Genomic DNA, 16274 nt, shown 5'->3' on the forward strand with positions numbered 1-16274 from the left:
AGGTAATATTTATCCCTTCAAGGCTTCCAGTGTCTATCTTTGTAGTAGTCATATCCAGGTGTACTATTTTGAGCGCACCATCTGGGTGTCTCATAAGGAGATCTATTAGCACATTTGCAATATCCTTCGGAAATGTCAACTAACGCAAATAATTTATCCACCACTTTGGGTCGCTCTAACCCAGCCGAATCCTGATATCCGTCCTTCTCTTAACTATTTCTGTTAGCTCCCACAGGGCATAACCGAGATCGGTGTGGCCAATTGTACATACCTCTGTTATTGTTGAAGATAACTCAAAAGGCTTATATTTCTCTGCCTAAATTATAAATACTGATAATCTTTATTTACTGGGCGCCTCGTACCCTTCTTCATCTTGCTTCTTTTGTTTGTTGAAACTTGTATCTATCTTCTGAATCTCTCACTGCCTTTCACTATAAAGGTGGATAGATATTCATATCTTAAGGTTCCTTATCAAGAGGCTTACATGTCTTAGTACGCACATGATTTGCTGAAGGCCTTACATTTACTCATTATAAACATCATGAAAATCGAGTTCCTCTGACTCAATTCTTTCATAGCCATATGCAATCTCTTACCAACTGACTTTCTAGATGTAGTCATCGTCGTATTATGAATAAGACAGAGTTTAGGAAACTGAGTCCTTACAACTAAGCTCTACCACACGATCTAGAGTAAGAAGAAAGAGTGACAGCCCTAAATGCCCTGTAGCCTCCTACTTATAAGTGTGGTGCACAACACACCCATAAACAAGACTCTACTAGAAACGACCTGTAGACTCCCTAGGACAGAACTACTCTGAAACCAATTTTGTCACGCCCCAAACATGGGGGGAAAGACCGGCATTCAGTGCCTCACATATCCTTGCATACCAACTTGCGACTAAGGGACTCCGAACATATGATGTCATACTTTGGCCATGGGCCACATCGCATGATAACTGTGAATGCTGACTGAATATCAATATAAAGTTGGGCCGATGAGGCCGTCATGATTACTATAGCTGACAAACCAACCAAATATACATACAAGGCCTACAAGCCCAACATACTGCACTAACTGACAGGATATGTCTACAAGCCTCTACGGATGGATATACTGTGATCGGAACAGGGCCCCGACCTACTCATAACATATATACATATATACACAAGATGTACATAAAGCTCTATACCCAGCAACTCCGAAGGGCATGGAGCTTATCGATCAAGCTGAACTCGGGCAATACCTAATGAGACGGTCTACCCGCCTCTCTGGCTGAACCTGCACACATGAAATGCATTGCCCCCAAAAATGGAATGTCAGTACGAAATAATGTACCGAGTATGTAAGACAATATACTGAAAGCTGAAACTGAACTGATAATATACTAACTGAAAGTAACTGGGAGTCAAGATAATCTGAAGATATGTTCACCTGCTATTACTGACTCAATTCTCTCAATATAGTAAGTAAAATAGTTTTCCAGCGTTATAAGGATCGGTATATATATATAAACTGCTCTACCATAGTAGGTTTTCTCATAGGCGCTCGGCCATATTAGGCTCTGTATCTCGACCAACTGGGCTCGCTCATAGGTGCTCGGCCACAGTAGGCTCAGTATATAACTTACCATCTAATCAGAGGTTGCCCAATAGGGGCCTGCCCATCGATTATAGCTCGATGGTAATGAAAATACTTTATTATTGTATATATAAACTCCCTGCTCTCTTGACTGGAATAAGAAAATACTCAATTGAATATGAAGTTCCGATAAGGAGAATATTATCATTTACAAGACCAAAAAAATATACGTAAATTTTGGAATATGAATTTTTCTTTATGCCTTATATCAAACTTGTGTAATTACGAGATCATTCCAAAATGAAGGAAGGACTTAGCCTTAACATACCTGAGTCGATTCTCTTGAAAATTCCTCCTATACACGTCAATTGCGACAAAACACGTTACGACAGATCGAAGTAGAGAAAAAATACCGTATGATATTCTTGAGAAAGATTGCACCGTACTCCCTTAGAATCACAAAATCTCGCGTTACAGCTCCGACCACTGTAAATCATGTATGAAATCTCTCTTTAGCCTTCCCATGGAGGAAGAAATGTTGACAATCCTTAGTGACTTAGATAATTGGAGCAGTATGATAAATGCTTCAGTCATTCTCTTCACACTCCTGTATGTCAAGAGTTGAATTTTTCCAAAAGAGAGACATGGCTACAAATCATGATTATTTCTTTGATAGTATAACGATTCTAGTAGTAATGGATTTCACGTCCACCTTCTGCTCTTCAATCAAATAATTAGTATAAAGAGAGGTTTAGTAGTTTATTTAAGGGCCACTTTAATTATTATGATAATGAATTTCTTGTTAGGTGTTCTAATAATACGACACTTTGATACATATCATATGAGTCTCTTAGTGGCTCCTTTTAATCACTTTATGGGCTGCCAAGTGGGGGGCTTTGTCCCCACCTATTAATTATCCACATATCCTTAATTACATGATTAATCTCCCATTAAACTAATAATTAACCAATTACCCACATAATTAAGAATTATCTCAAATTATTTATAATACTACTCACTTTTAACATACCTTATACATCTTACTATCATCGTCATGTGGTACCTTATATGGCACATAAATATGGGGTGTTGTAGCTCGGGCCATATTTTATCTCAAAATGTCATACTTCAACGAAATTCACTTTCTTCGATTTGCTTACCCTCTCACTTTCACGAATTTATTTATCACTTGTTTTCATATAACGTAATACTTATAATAAATAATCTCATTCCCGAACTTATATCGCTTAACTTACGACGAAACTTTAATGTACGAAAAATGTGGGACGTAACATCTTATTTCCGAGCTTATATCAATTTACTTATGGCGTACTTCCACGTACGAAACCATGGGATGTAACAACATAGAACTTGTCTGTAAAATTTGGTGCCATTTGGAGTTAATTTGATATGGTTCGGATGCTTGGTTGCGATTCTAGAAGTTCTTGATGTTTAGTTTGATCCTTCTCCTTCCCTTTTTTCGGAAGAACGATGGGATTCAGACAAAATCGATGAAACGAAAGAAATCCGAGTGAATGGAAAGGACAAAATAAAGGATAAATTCCACTCTCACCTTACAAAGACAGGCTATAATTGTAATTGTGAATTAAAAAAAAATATAAGGAATTTGATTCACAAAGTTGAAAAGAGTAAGTAATAAACTAATAAAAAGACCGAAACATAAGCTAAATACAAGAAAAGATAAGAAGAGATGTGTCTTCATGCGTTTTAGCATCCAATTCGTGGTTTTGGAGGTTAATATGATGATTTGAGCGTGCGAGCGAGTTCGTGTTGTGTTTCTGTACCTGGGTGTGTGATTGGTTTGGATCCTCGAGGACTCGGCTGAGTTTCGGATTTGTTTTCGAATGATTTTTCATAAGTCTTTGATTGTTGGTGCTGGTGTCTTCGCATTTGCGATGTTTTGATGACAAAGGTGATTATCGCATTTGCAAAGCAGCCTCGTATTTGCAATCGCAGGTTGTTGGGCAGGAATTCGCTTTTGCCAAGAATTCCTCGCATTTTCGATGGCCCTGTTCATATTTGTGAAGCTCATGGTCGCAAATGCGACCTTAGCAGGAAATCCTCCAGTTCGCATTTGCAGGGGTCGCATTTGCGAACCCCCTGTCGCAAATGCAACATCGACAACCTATTAAATGTTGAGCAATTCCGAGACTTAGCTTCATTTTGATATATTTTTAATCCTAGCTTCTACAAGAGGCGATTTTGTTAAGGGATTTTCAGACCAAATCATTGGGTAAGTACCTCTAATTAATTCTCAACTAGATTTCATGATTTTATATAAGATTTAACATCAAATTCATGAGAAATCTAAGAAAAAATTTGGGGATTTTGTCAAAGTTTTGAAAAATAAAAATTTGGGATTTGAGAGTCGAATAGGACTCGGATTTAAAAACAAAATATATATTTGGACATGTGAGGCTATGTGTAGTCAAGACCTATCCTTAGACCCGGGTTTTGACCGAGCGAGCTCGGGGTTTGACTTTTATTGACTTTTTAGAAATCTAATAAAAGTCACAGCTTTATTAATTGAAATTGTTTCCTCTTGCATTATGTGTAGTATTTAAGTCGTTGGGTAGATTGAGACGAGCAGAGGCAAATTTGTAAAGGAAAAAGGCTAAAACTGAGTGTTGAGTTAGCCTAATTGAGGTAAGTATCTTGCCTAACTTTGTTGAGGAAATTTTTCCTCCTATTTGACATTGTTATCCATATGCGGGGGTAATACATATATGAGGTGACGAGCGTATATGTATGTGCCAGGGTTAATCATGTTTGGGGGGTAGATTTGAGAGTAAAAGCACGAAGGGTGATGTCGTGCCATTTCATTTATATTGTCATGCTTTTATTATCGAAAGATCATGGCATGATGGGTGCTTCTGTGCAGGTGAGGACGAGGGACATGCATTATAATGTGATATCTATTTTCCGTGTATATGTTTATACCTTTACCTTGAGCTGTTATTGTCGTACTTATAGACCTTGTGTGACTTGTTGTTATTGTCCTGTCTTTGATCTCTATCTCAATTGTTATTGTGTTGACCATGTCTTCTACTTGTTTAACTTGCAAATACCATGTCTACTTCCTGCTGCTATAATCATACCCATGTCGTATCTACTTGGTTACACTTTAGTACAAGCCCTTTTTCTATGTTAGTCATTCATGCCTCTACTTGTTAACTTGTAAAGATCATGTGTTTCCTTCTTATTCGTTGTATTTTTATTTAGCCCTTCATTATGCTAGTTAGTTGAAGTTGATATTCTTTGTTTCCAATTGTTGTCCTCACTCACATGCTTTCCGCCTAGTTTTTTACTGTTGCCCCTATGGTTATCCTTGTTCATTATTGCTACTTGCGTATTTCCTACCTTGTAATTCATGTTATCAGTATTTCTGTCATCTGGTTGGTTCTGTTATACGTATATTGGGTGAGGATGAGATAAGAGCACGAAAGGTGTTGCCGTGCAATTGACTTGATATCTGAGTACATTCCTCATGCTATGAAAGTTAAGAATTGACTATTGTGGTTTATTGGTTTCATTCTAAGGAAAGGATTGGTCGAGGCATTTGAAGATGCCAAATTGTGATCTCTGTTAACTCTCGATTATTGTTTGGCGTATCCACTTCATGTATTCTTCTCTATTATATCGTGGTATAGTTCTATTGCTGATTTACGGTGCAGGTTTTATCAGAAAGTATTTTTTAAATAAAAAGCCTTGTCACTACTTCGACGAGATTAGACAAGATACTTACCAGTACATAGGGTCAGTTGTACTGATACTATACTTCTGTACATTGCGTACAGATTTTTGGAGCGGACCTGCTGGTGATGTCTGGTGCTGACTCTGAAGATGTTCATGCATTCCGGATATAGCTGCCACTTGTCCTTGGTAGCTTAGGTTTTGCTAATCTGTTTATGTAACTTTCAAACAGAACGTGCAGTTATTCGTATCAGTTTTGCAAATTCCAAGTTTTTGAAACTCGTGATTCGCACTAACAGTTCTTGGGTCAATTTGTAAATGTTCCAATAATTCTTTACTATTTTCCTATAGTCGCTTTTGGATTGTATATTCTGTTAGTTGGCTTACCTAGCGGATCGAGTTAGGTGCCATACGACTAGTGGTTTTTGAGTCGTGACAATAAATCTCTTACGCGTAAATGTAAATCTCCCACGTATAAAGAAAAAAAAGGGTAAGGTCATAAAACTAAAAACAAGTTTGTAAAGAGCGACAAAATCAATTGACTGGTTGAAGCATTACATAGCTATTTTTATAAGAATGGTATTCGGGACAGCTTTCGCGTGCTTCGACTGTTTTATCGGATACCTACTATGTAGCCCAGCAGCACATAGGTGCCGAATAATTCTACTAGTCAAAGCTTACACAAATTGAAAGAATATCACCTAGCATTTTTTCTTGGAAATTAACATTAAAAGAAGATTATAGTTTTTGGTTTCTGGAAATGTAGTACAGTATAAAAGTTCTTCAAAATGGGTACTCACCATAAGGTGATAGCTGCACACCAGCAATTGGAATTATATAATATTTTGATCATATTTAATCATCTATTTTAACCTGCTAGTAGTACTCTAATTTACCAATATTTGTAACGGCACTGAACCAATTCCTTTCGTAAGCTCTAAGAGACGCTAAAATCAATTAAAGAAATGAAGATTTTTGACATACTTCTAGAAGTGCACCAACTAATTTGTTTTTTTTTTTTTTATTATTTTAAAAAAACAACAAGGAAAGAAGAAACAATTGTGGGTGGTGACAATGGCAAACAAGAAACATAATCTGAATCTTTCATGTGGTACTATCGATCTTTTGGGCCCTCTTTTATTTGTAGTTGTATATTTTATAATCCCCATTGCTTCCTAGTTTCCTTGTATCTTTAGCTTACTAATAAAAATGAGGTAGGGGTCGTCCCAAACCTCCTACCACCACAGGAGGTAAAAGCCAGTGTGGATGCTTTAAAAACATTAAATGTTAAAAACATTAAATGTTTATAAAAAATAATGATAATTATATATGGAATAGTAAGTTGAAGCTGTGATTGCTGGAAGCGAATTTAAAATTTTTAGTTTATGGTTTCTGGACCATAATTTTTTTTACTTAGTGAGTTCTAAATAACTTATTTATACATATTTAATAAAAAATTTAACACAATACTAGATTTGAGCCAAAGCTACTGAATTTTATAGAACCCATAGCTATATATAAAGCTTGCTCCGCCCCTGATATTGCAGTTGGATATAGGTGACATTAGGTGAAAGCTCTGTTCTTCGGAGTATTTGTTTAGATGTGGTCATTGTACACGAGCAACATGTGGATTTTGACGTGTACTAGCATGTTGATCGAATCTCACTTGAAATTGGAAATAAGTCATACTTGTTATAAAATAAAAGCAATGCAATAAAATGTAAACAAGAAGAGATAGAGAGAATGGAGAAGTGTTTTCTTCTTTCACTTTGGTGTAATTTTTCATTGCAATTACATGACCTTTTATAGGCATAAAAAGTAAAGTTGATGGACATAAAATAGGAAATTTAATCTTTAAGTTATTCACAACATGAGCATCCAATGTAGCATCCAATGTAGTATCCAAAGTAATATCCAATGTACAAACTATTCACAACACTCCCCCTTGGATGTCCATGTAAGATAATGTGCCTCATTAAAAATTTACAAAAAAAAATATATTGGGATGTACATAGTTATTTATAATATGCATTGATTGCTGCCTCATTAAAAACCTTACCAGGAAAACCCAGTGGGACAAAACCTTGGTTAAGGAAAAGAGTGCAGCGTGTAGTTACTCCCCTGATGAAAAATCACTTAATATCTCGAAGACGACGCATTCCAATCTTATATATCAGCTTTTCAAATATTGAGGTTGGTAATGCCTTAGTGAACAGATCAGCCAAATTATCACTTGAACGAACTTGTTGTACATCTATTTCACCATTCTTCTGAAGATCATGAGTGAAAAAGAATTTCGGTGAAATGTGTTTTGTTCTATCTCCTTTGATATATCCTCCTTTCAATTGAGCTATGCATGCAGCATTGTCTTCATACAATATTGTTGGAATATTCTCTTTCGAAGAAAGACCACATGTTTGCTGAATGTGTTGAGTTATAGATCTTAACCAAACGCATTCTCGACTTGCTTCGTGAATGGCTATTATCTCTGCATGATTTGAAGAAGTATCAACCATAGTTTGTTTTGTCGAACGCCATGATATGGCTGTACCTCCGCTTGTAAATAAATAGCCTGTCTGAGATCAACCTTTGTGTGGATCAGACAAATATCCTGCATCTGCATAACCAATCAATGATGGCTTGGATTCATTTGAATAAAATAAACCCATATCAATGGTCCCTTGGAGGTATCTGAATATATGTTTAATACCATTCCAGTGTCTTTGTGTTGGCGAAGTACTAAATCTTGCCAATAAGCTTACTGAGAAAGCTATATCTGGTCGGGAATTATTGGCAAGATACATTAATGCCCCAATTGCACTAAGATATGGTACTTCGGCACCAAGAAGCTCTTCATCATTTTCATGAGGTCGGAATGGATCTTTCTTTATATCAAGTGATCTCACAACCATCGGGGTACTCAATGGATGTGCTTTATCCATATAGAATCGCTTTAAAATCTTTTCGGTGTATGTCGATTGATGGACAAATATTCCATCTTTCATATACTCAATTTGTAGACCAAGACAAAATTTTGTCTTTCCAAGATCTTTCATTTCAAATTCTTTCTTCAAACAGTCTACTGTTTTTGGAAGCTCCCCAGGAGTTCCAATGATATTTAAATCATCAACATACACGGCGATTATAACAAATTCAGATCCAGACCTTTTTATAAAGACACAGGGACAAATTGGATCATTCTTGTACCCTTCTTTCAACAGGTATTCACTCAGGCGATTGTACCACATACGTCCTGATTGTTTCAATCCGTATAAAGATTTCTGAAGCTTTATTGAACAAGTTTCTCGAAAATTTTTATATGTTTCTGGCACTTTAAATCCCTCAGGTACTTTCATAAAAATTTCGTTGTCTAATGATCCATACAAATAGGCTGTAATAACATCCATTAGATGCATATCAAGTTTTTCTTGTACTGCCATATTTATGAGATACCTGAAGGTGATAGCATCCACTACAGGAGAATATGTCTCCATATAATCAATTCCAGGCCTTTGGGAAAACCCTTGTGCCACAAGTCGTGCTTTATATCTAACGACTTCATTTTTATCATTTCGTTTTCGCACAAAAACCCATTTATACCCTACTGGCTTTATGCCTTCAGGTGTTCGAACTATGGGTCCGAAGACTTCACGTTTTCCAAGTGAAGTTAACTCTGCCTGGATAGCGTCTTTCCATTTTGGCCAATCATTTCTCTGTCTACATTCATTGACAGATTTTGGTTCAAGATCCTCATCTTGTTGCATTATTTCAACAGCAACATTATAAGCAAAAATGTTATCGATAACAATATTATTTCGGTTCCATCTTTTCCCGGTTGAGACGTAACTTATTGATATCTCTTCATTTTCATTATTTTTAGGTACCTGGACCTCCCCTAAGGTCTTATCATTTGTTACGTCTTGGGGCTCTTCTTGAGCCACTACCTCTGTGTTATGTTCACTTTGATCACTTGCTCCTTTTCTTCTTCGAGGATTTTTATCTTTAGAACCGATTGGTCTACCACGTTTCAAGCATGGCTTAGACTCATTTGCTTTAATTAATTGTTCTGTCGGGATATCAACTCGAATTGGAGCATTAGCAGCTGGAATATGTGACTTAGTCACCCTTGGTAGGTTAGTGAATGCATCTGGCAATTGATTTGCAATATTTTGTAAATGAATAATCTTTTGAACCTCTTGTTCACATTGATTTGTTCGAGGATCTAAATGAGACAGTGATAATGCATTCCAATCTATCTTCTTTTTCAGCTGCTTATTTTCTCCCCCTAATGTTGGATATACTGATTCATCAAAATGGCAATCAGAAAATCTTGCCGTAAATAAATCTCCAGTCATCGGCTCTAGATATTTTATAATAGAAGGAGATTCATATCCAACATATATCCCCAACCTTCTTTGAGGACCCATCTTTGTGCGTTGTGGTGGAGCAATTGGAACATATATCGCACAACCAAAGATCCTAAGATGGGAAATATTTGGCTCCTGACCAAAAGCCAATTGCAATGGGGAGACTTTATGATAACTTGTGGGCCTTATCCGCACAAGTGCTGCTGCGTGCAAAATAGCATGACCCCATACTGAAATGGGAAGTTTTGTTCTCATAAGCATTGGTCTAGCAATTAATTGGAGGCGTTTGATCAATGATTCTGCTAGACCATTTTGTGTATGAACATGAGCAACCGGATGCTCAATTGTTATCCCAGTTGAAATACAATAATCATTAAAGGCTTGGGATGTAAACTCACCGGCATTATCAAGACGAATTGTCTTAATTGCATAATCTGGAAATTGTGCTCTTAGCTTTATTATTTGAGCCAACAATCTCGCAAATGCCATATTGCGAGTTGATAGTAAGCACACATGTGACCATCTTGTAGATGCATCTACCAAAACCATATAATATTTGAATGGTCCACATGGAGGGTGAATGGGCCCACATATATCACCATGTATACGTTCCAGAAATGCAGGGGATTCCATCCTAACTTTAATAGTTGATGGTCTAATAATTAATTTTCCTTGAGAACATGCAGCACAAGAGAATTCCTTAAATTGAAGAATCTTCTGATTCTTCATTGCATGTCCATGTGAATTCTCAATTATTTTACGCATCATATTAGAACCAGGATGGCCCAACCGGTCATGCCAAATAATAAAATTATCTTGATTAGTAAACTTCTCGTTTACTACGGCATGTGTTTCAATCCTGCTAATACTTGTGTAGTATAAGCCGGAGGAAAGAGCAGGTAACATTTCAAGCACATATTTCTTACCGGACATTATTGTAGTAATATAAAGATATTCAATCTTTTCATCATTTGTAGTCTCAATATGATAGCCATTTTGGCGAATATCTTTGAAACTTAATAAGTTTCTTTGAGATTTACTACAATATAGTGCTTCATCAATAGCCAAATTTGTTCCTCCTGGTAGTAATAAATTGGCTCTTCCAGAACCTTCAATTAATCTTGTACTACCGGATATTGTATTAACATTCGCTTCTTTCATTACCAAATAAGAGAAATATCTCTTATCTTTTAAAATAGTGTGTGTTGTAGCACTATCCAGAAGACATATATCATCTTTATTAATCTTGAGTCCAACTGAAGACTAGGGAATTTTCATATTCTTCATAAAAAAAGACAAATAATACATCATAAGAAATATGAAAGACAAGCAGGAAAAAAACATTAAGAAATACATTAGAAATGTAGAAACTAGCAACACATGATGCATTAGGAAAATACACTCAAGAAAAATAAACTAGTTGCAAACATAAACATAACAACTTTTATAGCTTCATTCCCCAGTAAGATGATTAGTTCTTCAGTCAATATCCTCAAAGAAGTCCCCAACTTCTAAATGAGTAATATTTGTTAGGCCTTCAAAATCATCATCTTTATATGCAAGATGTGCCTTAGAATCATATTTATTTGAGGGACCTGCTTCATCATCATTATTTTGAAAGGTCAAGTGTGCCTCCACATTATTTTCTTTTTTCTTGAGGGAGGCTTGATAATGTTTGACAAAATGTTCTGGCGTACGACAAATGCGTGCCCAATGACCTCTCATACCACATCGGTAACACATACTAGCTTTACCTTTTGAATGATTAATTTGAGAATCCTTATTGTTCTACAATTTATTTTCACCATAATGACGATAATTGTTTCGCCCCCTGCCACGTCCACGTTTACGACCATGTCCACGACCACGGTAATTATTTTGTTTTCTTTCAAACTTATCATATGTTGCTACAACATTCACTTCCGGAAATGGAGCTGACCCAGTGGGACGGGCTTCATGATTTTTCATTAATAGAGTATTATTCTGCTCAGCCACAAGTAGGCATGTGATTAACTCAGAATATTTCTTAAAACCTTTTTCACGGTATTGTTGTTGTAGCACCACATTTGAAGCGTGAAAAGTAGAAAATATTTTTTCCAATAAGTCCTCATCTGTGATAGTGTCTCCACATAATTTTAATAGAGAACTTACTTTAAAGATAGCAGAATTATACTCACTTACGGTTTTAAAGTCTTGCAACCTTAAATGTATCCACTCATACCGAGCTTTCGGTAATACCGTAAGTTTTAGGTGGTCATATCGATCCTTCAAATTAATCCATAATTCAAGTGGATCTTTTACGGTTAAATATTCAGTTTTTAACCCTTCATGTAGATGATGACGAAGGAAAATCATGGCCTTCGCTTTATCCTGATTTGATGCTTCATTTCCTTGTATAATAGTATTTCCAAGACCTTTAGCGTCAAGGTGAATTTCAGCATCAAGAACCCATGATAAATAGTTCCTCCCGGTGATGTCAAGTGCCACAAATTCAAGTTTTGATAAATTTGACATAGTGAAAACTATCATAAAAGATGAATAAGTTAGAGAAATAATTATAATAATAAACAATTAATGAAAACAAAACGATTAAGGTAAAAGAAATGAAAATAGAGCTATATCATGTTAACAATCTACTATTTCATTTTATTCTTGCCATAAAGTAGAAATTACATACTTGTTTCATTTCACTTTATATTATTGATATATATGTGTTAATAGAACTGAACGTGACTAACATTATTTATATGTTCCAATAAATATAAAGTAATTAAACTATAAAATTATTGCTTGTCAATTTATTTCTCACAGTTCTTCAAAATGCCTTAAAGATATGTTTTGATCTAGGGAGTCCATGAATATTATAAGTATGACATTAGTGCATAGCTAGTTTGATGACTTTGAGGTCCTCTAAGAGTTGAGCACGGAAGGAAATAGTTATTTTATCACTGCAATGTACTTAAACTATTTAAGATGCCCAAGCGCACAAGTAATCTGCAAACAATGAGCATATGATATGTACTGCCATAAATAAAATGATTATAATGATACATACCTTAATAAAATATGGCTCAACTTAGCGGGAGTTAAGAATAAAATTAGAGCTTCGTGCTGATAACGTGTTATAAAATAAAAGCAATGCAGTAAAATGTAAACAAGAAGAGATAGAGAGAATGGAGAAGTGTTTTCTTCTTTCACTTTGGTGTAATTTTTCATTGCAATTACATGGCCTTTTATAGGCATAAAAAGTAAAGATGATGGACATAAAATAGGAAATTTAATCTTTAAGTTATTCACAACATGAGCATCCAATGTATCATTCAATTTAGTATCCAGTGTAGTATCCAAAGTAGTATAAATGTTCAAACTATTCACAACAATACTTTATTTATACTTGAATATCACTTTTTTGCAACTTGTGGACAATACTTAATACCAATAGGGGATGCACCTCTTAGGCCTCGGATTTATCTGAAATCATTATTATTTATGTGAAACGTAAATATAAATACGGAAACAATTATTAATATGTTAACAGATACAAAAAAAAAAAAAAGACCATTCTTTTTTAAACATACTACAAAAGAAATTGTATGCAAAATGGAACAGAGCGAGTATAACATTGTAAAGGAATCCGATTTTGCTGAGGCTTGGATTTTCATCAGTAAAGTTTTGTGTTGCTTGGGTGGCAGTGTATAACACCCTAAGCAAATTACGTATTAACAAAACACATGAAAGATGGTATATGAAAACAAGCTTTATATTTGAAATAATACGAACCTAAGCCCAAAGTAGGTAATATCACTCGGGTAGACGTTACAGTAGTAACATTGTAAGGAGTGCTTCCCATGATTAATTTTATTAATGGGAAAATGCAAGAAATCCTTTGTCCATATACTGCAGGTTTGCCTTGACGCAGATCACAGAGGACGATTCAGTAGCATTTCTCTATTAGCCTGGTTGACCAAGCTTCTTCAAACCTAGAAGTACTAAAATGTAAAAAAAAAAAAAAAAAAATTGCTTATTTTCAAAGTTGAAGTGTTTGGCCAAACTTTTGGAAGGAAAAAAAATGCTTTTAAAGAGATGTAGAAGCAATTTCGGAGAAGCAAAAAAAAAAAGTAGCTTGTCCCTAAAAACACTTTTTTGAAAAATATTTTTGAGAAAAAAATACACTTAGAAACACTTTTTAAAAGCTTGGTCATACACTAATTGCTGCTCAGAAGTGTTTTTTTAAGTTGATTAGCCAAACACAAAGTGCTTCTCACCAAAAGTAATTTTGAGAAATATTGAGATGTGTATTTATGCATTAGTGGATTAGTTCCGGTAATTAGTTATTGAAGGTCAGTTAGCTGTTAGATTAGTTGTTAGTTACAACAGTTCAAGAGTTACATGTAAGTATGTATGTATGTATGTATGTATGTATGTATGTATGTATGTATGTATAAAAGTTTGTACAGTTCATCGATACAATACACAATATTCATTTTCAAAATATCTTCTCTCAGTCTTCTCTCTCTACGAAGCTTCCAGATCTTCACCATTAGAGCTCGAGCTCGAGCTCGATCCATCCACTGCATCTGCAGCTCAACATAGTATCAAAGCCTAGCATTTCATTCTTCTTCACATTCATAATCTGTAGTCTCATTCGAATTTTTTCTCCAATCCCAAAATTTGCCCTAGAAAATCATGTTTTCTTCAGTTTTCGGATCTACTTTTTTCTCTCAATTTTTTTTGGCTCTGGCTTCATCAAATTAACCTCTTCTCATGGCTATCACTTATTCGAGTACCGTGTCCGGTATTGATTCGAGTAGTTCTTCATCCGCCCTCAGAGTGGAGACCGGCATGGATCCAAGTAGTCCTCTTTACATGCATCCTTCAGATAATCCTGACACCATGCTAGTTCCGATCCCTTTCAGTGGCTTACGGTATCGATCCTGGAGGAGGAGTTTTTTGCAAGCCCTCTCTCTCAAAAACAAGTTAGGTTTTGTCAATGGCGAATGCAAGCAGCCAGATCTAGAGAAGGAACATTTAAAATTTCGACTATGGGAGCGATGTGATGATATGGTTACATCATGGATCCTAAATTCTCTCGCCAAGGAGATTGCAGACAGTATTGAATATGCAAATGATGATGTTAAATTGTAGAGAGAATTGGAGGATCGTTACGATCTGACCAACGGAACCAAATTGTATTAGATTCAAAAGGAAATTAATGACCTCTCTCAAGGAGTTTTAGACATCACACAGGTTATTACACTAAAATGAAGAAGCTTTGGGAGGAACTGAGCATACTGAGTGCCAAAACCCAATGCAACTGTCAATGTACATGTGGTGCCTTGAAAAATATGTATAAAACCGAACAAGACAAGACGTCTAATTCAGTTTTTGATAGGCTTAAATTAAGTGTATAAAATTGTGTGAGGGAGCATTGTTATGATGAACCCCTTACCCTCTATGGCACAGGCTTTTTCCCTGCTAATTCAAGAAGAAAAATAGAGGGAGGTTAGGCCGAACAATTATCTTGTATTGGATTCTGCATCTTTAAATGTTAGTGCTCCAAGGAACAACCTCAAAAAAGGCCAACATTCTGTAGACTATGCCTCCTTTAATGTCAATACACCAAGGAACAACAATTTTAGAACCAACTATTCTCCCTGCAACTATTCTCCCACCATCACTAGGTCATGTCCTTTTTGTGATTTCTGTAAACGCCCAGGCCACACCAAAGATAAGTGTTACAAGCTACATGAATATACTTAGAGATCAAACTCAAATCACAAGTTTGACAAAGGAAAGAGAACCGTGGCTACATGGTGCACCTGAGATTAACTCTAGCAGACATGAAGAGCTAGAATCCCTGGAAGGCAACTGCAACTCTAATGTCAATTTAATCAAAGAACAATATGGTCAACTGGCTTCTCTGCTGCAACACTTTCATTCTAGGAATGGAAGGGACACCTCAAGTATACCTAATGGAGCTGTAAACTTTGCAGGTATAATAGCATGCTCCGCCTTTGATCTTTCACTTGATTTTAGCTTATTATCATGCAAATATTTTACACCAAGTGCTGATATACGGATCCTAAGGAGCTTCCAAGCTTCCAACCACATTACTTTCAATAAATCCTTTTTGTCAGACATTAGAACCGTGCCATATCCCTTGTTAATTAACTTGCCAAATGGTTATCGAGTGAAAGTGACTGAAATTGGAACTGTTACACTTGCACCTCAGATTATTTTGCATAGGTTCCTTTTGTTCCTTCATTCAACTACAATTTAATTTCTATTCATTGCCTAACTTTTCAGCTTAAAATTTTAGTGTCCTTTTCTGAATCTTTATGTCTTCTACAGGACTTTTCAATGAAGAGGCCTCTGGAGATTGGTAAGGTCAAGGATGGGTTATACCTTCTCTGTTCAAGCTGCTTGAAGCATTCTTTCTCTGCCACACTTACTGCCAACTACTTATTTCCATCCCATGCTTTACCTGCTTCATATGATGTAAATAGGTTACATTCTCCTTCTCACTCATTTGTAAATATTCCCATATGCAATAAAACTCAATGTTCAGTCTTGCATCCTTCTATGTCTAGTAATATTAATTGATACAGATTT

The 16274-nt window shown here is 35.8% G+C and overlaps 1 protein-coding gene across 1 annotated transcript; it reads left to right on the plus strand.

Annotated features, from left to right (window-relative positions):
* The first annotated feature begins 14504 nt into the window (after positions 1-14504).
* Positions 14505-14807, plus strand: LOC138868441 (uncharacterized). The gene has a single exon (XM_070145995.1). The coding sequence runs from the start codon at positions 14505-14507 to the stop codon at positions 14805-14807; it is 303 nt and encodes a 100-aa protein (XP_070002096.1).
* The last annotated feature ends 1467 nt before the right edge of the window (positions 14808-16274 follow it).

Source organism: Nicotiana sylvestris, chromosome 5, assembly GCF_000393655.2.
Source record: "Nicotiana sylvestris chromosome 5, ASM39365v2, whole genome shotgun sequence".
Taxonomy (NCBI): domain Eukaryota; kingdom Viridiplantae; phylum Streptophyta; class Magnoliopsida; order Solanales; family Solanaceae; genus Nicotiana; species Nicotiana sylvestris.

What these genes read in the sequence shown, in the direction of transcription:
- LOC138868441 (XM_070145995.1), top strand. Translation starts at nt 14,505, where the DNA reads ATGGATCCAAGTAGTCCTCTTTACATGCATCCTTCAGATAATCCTGAC.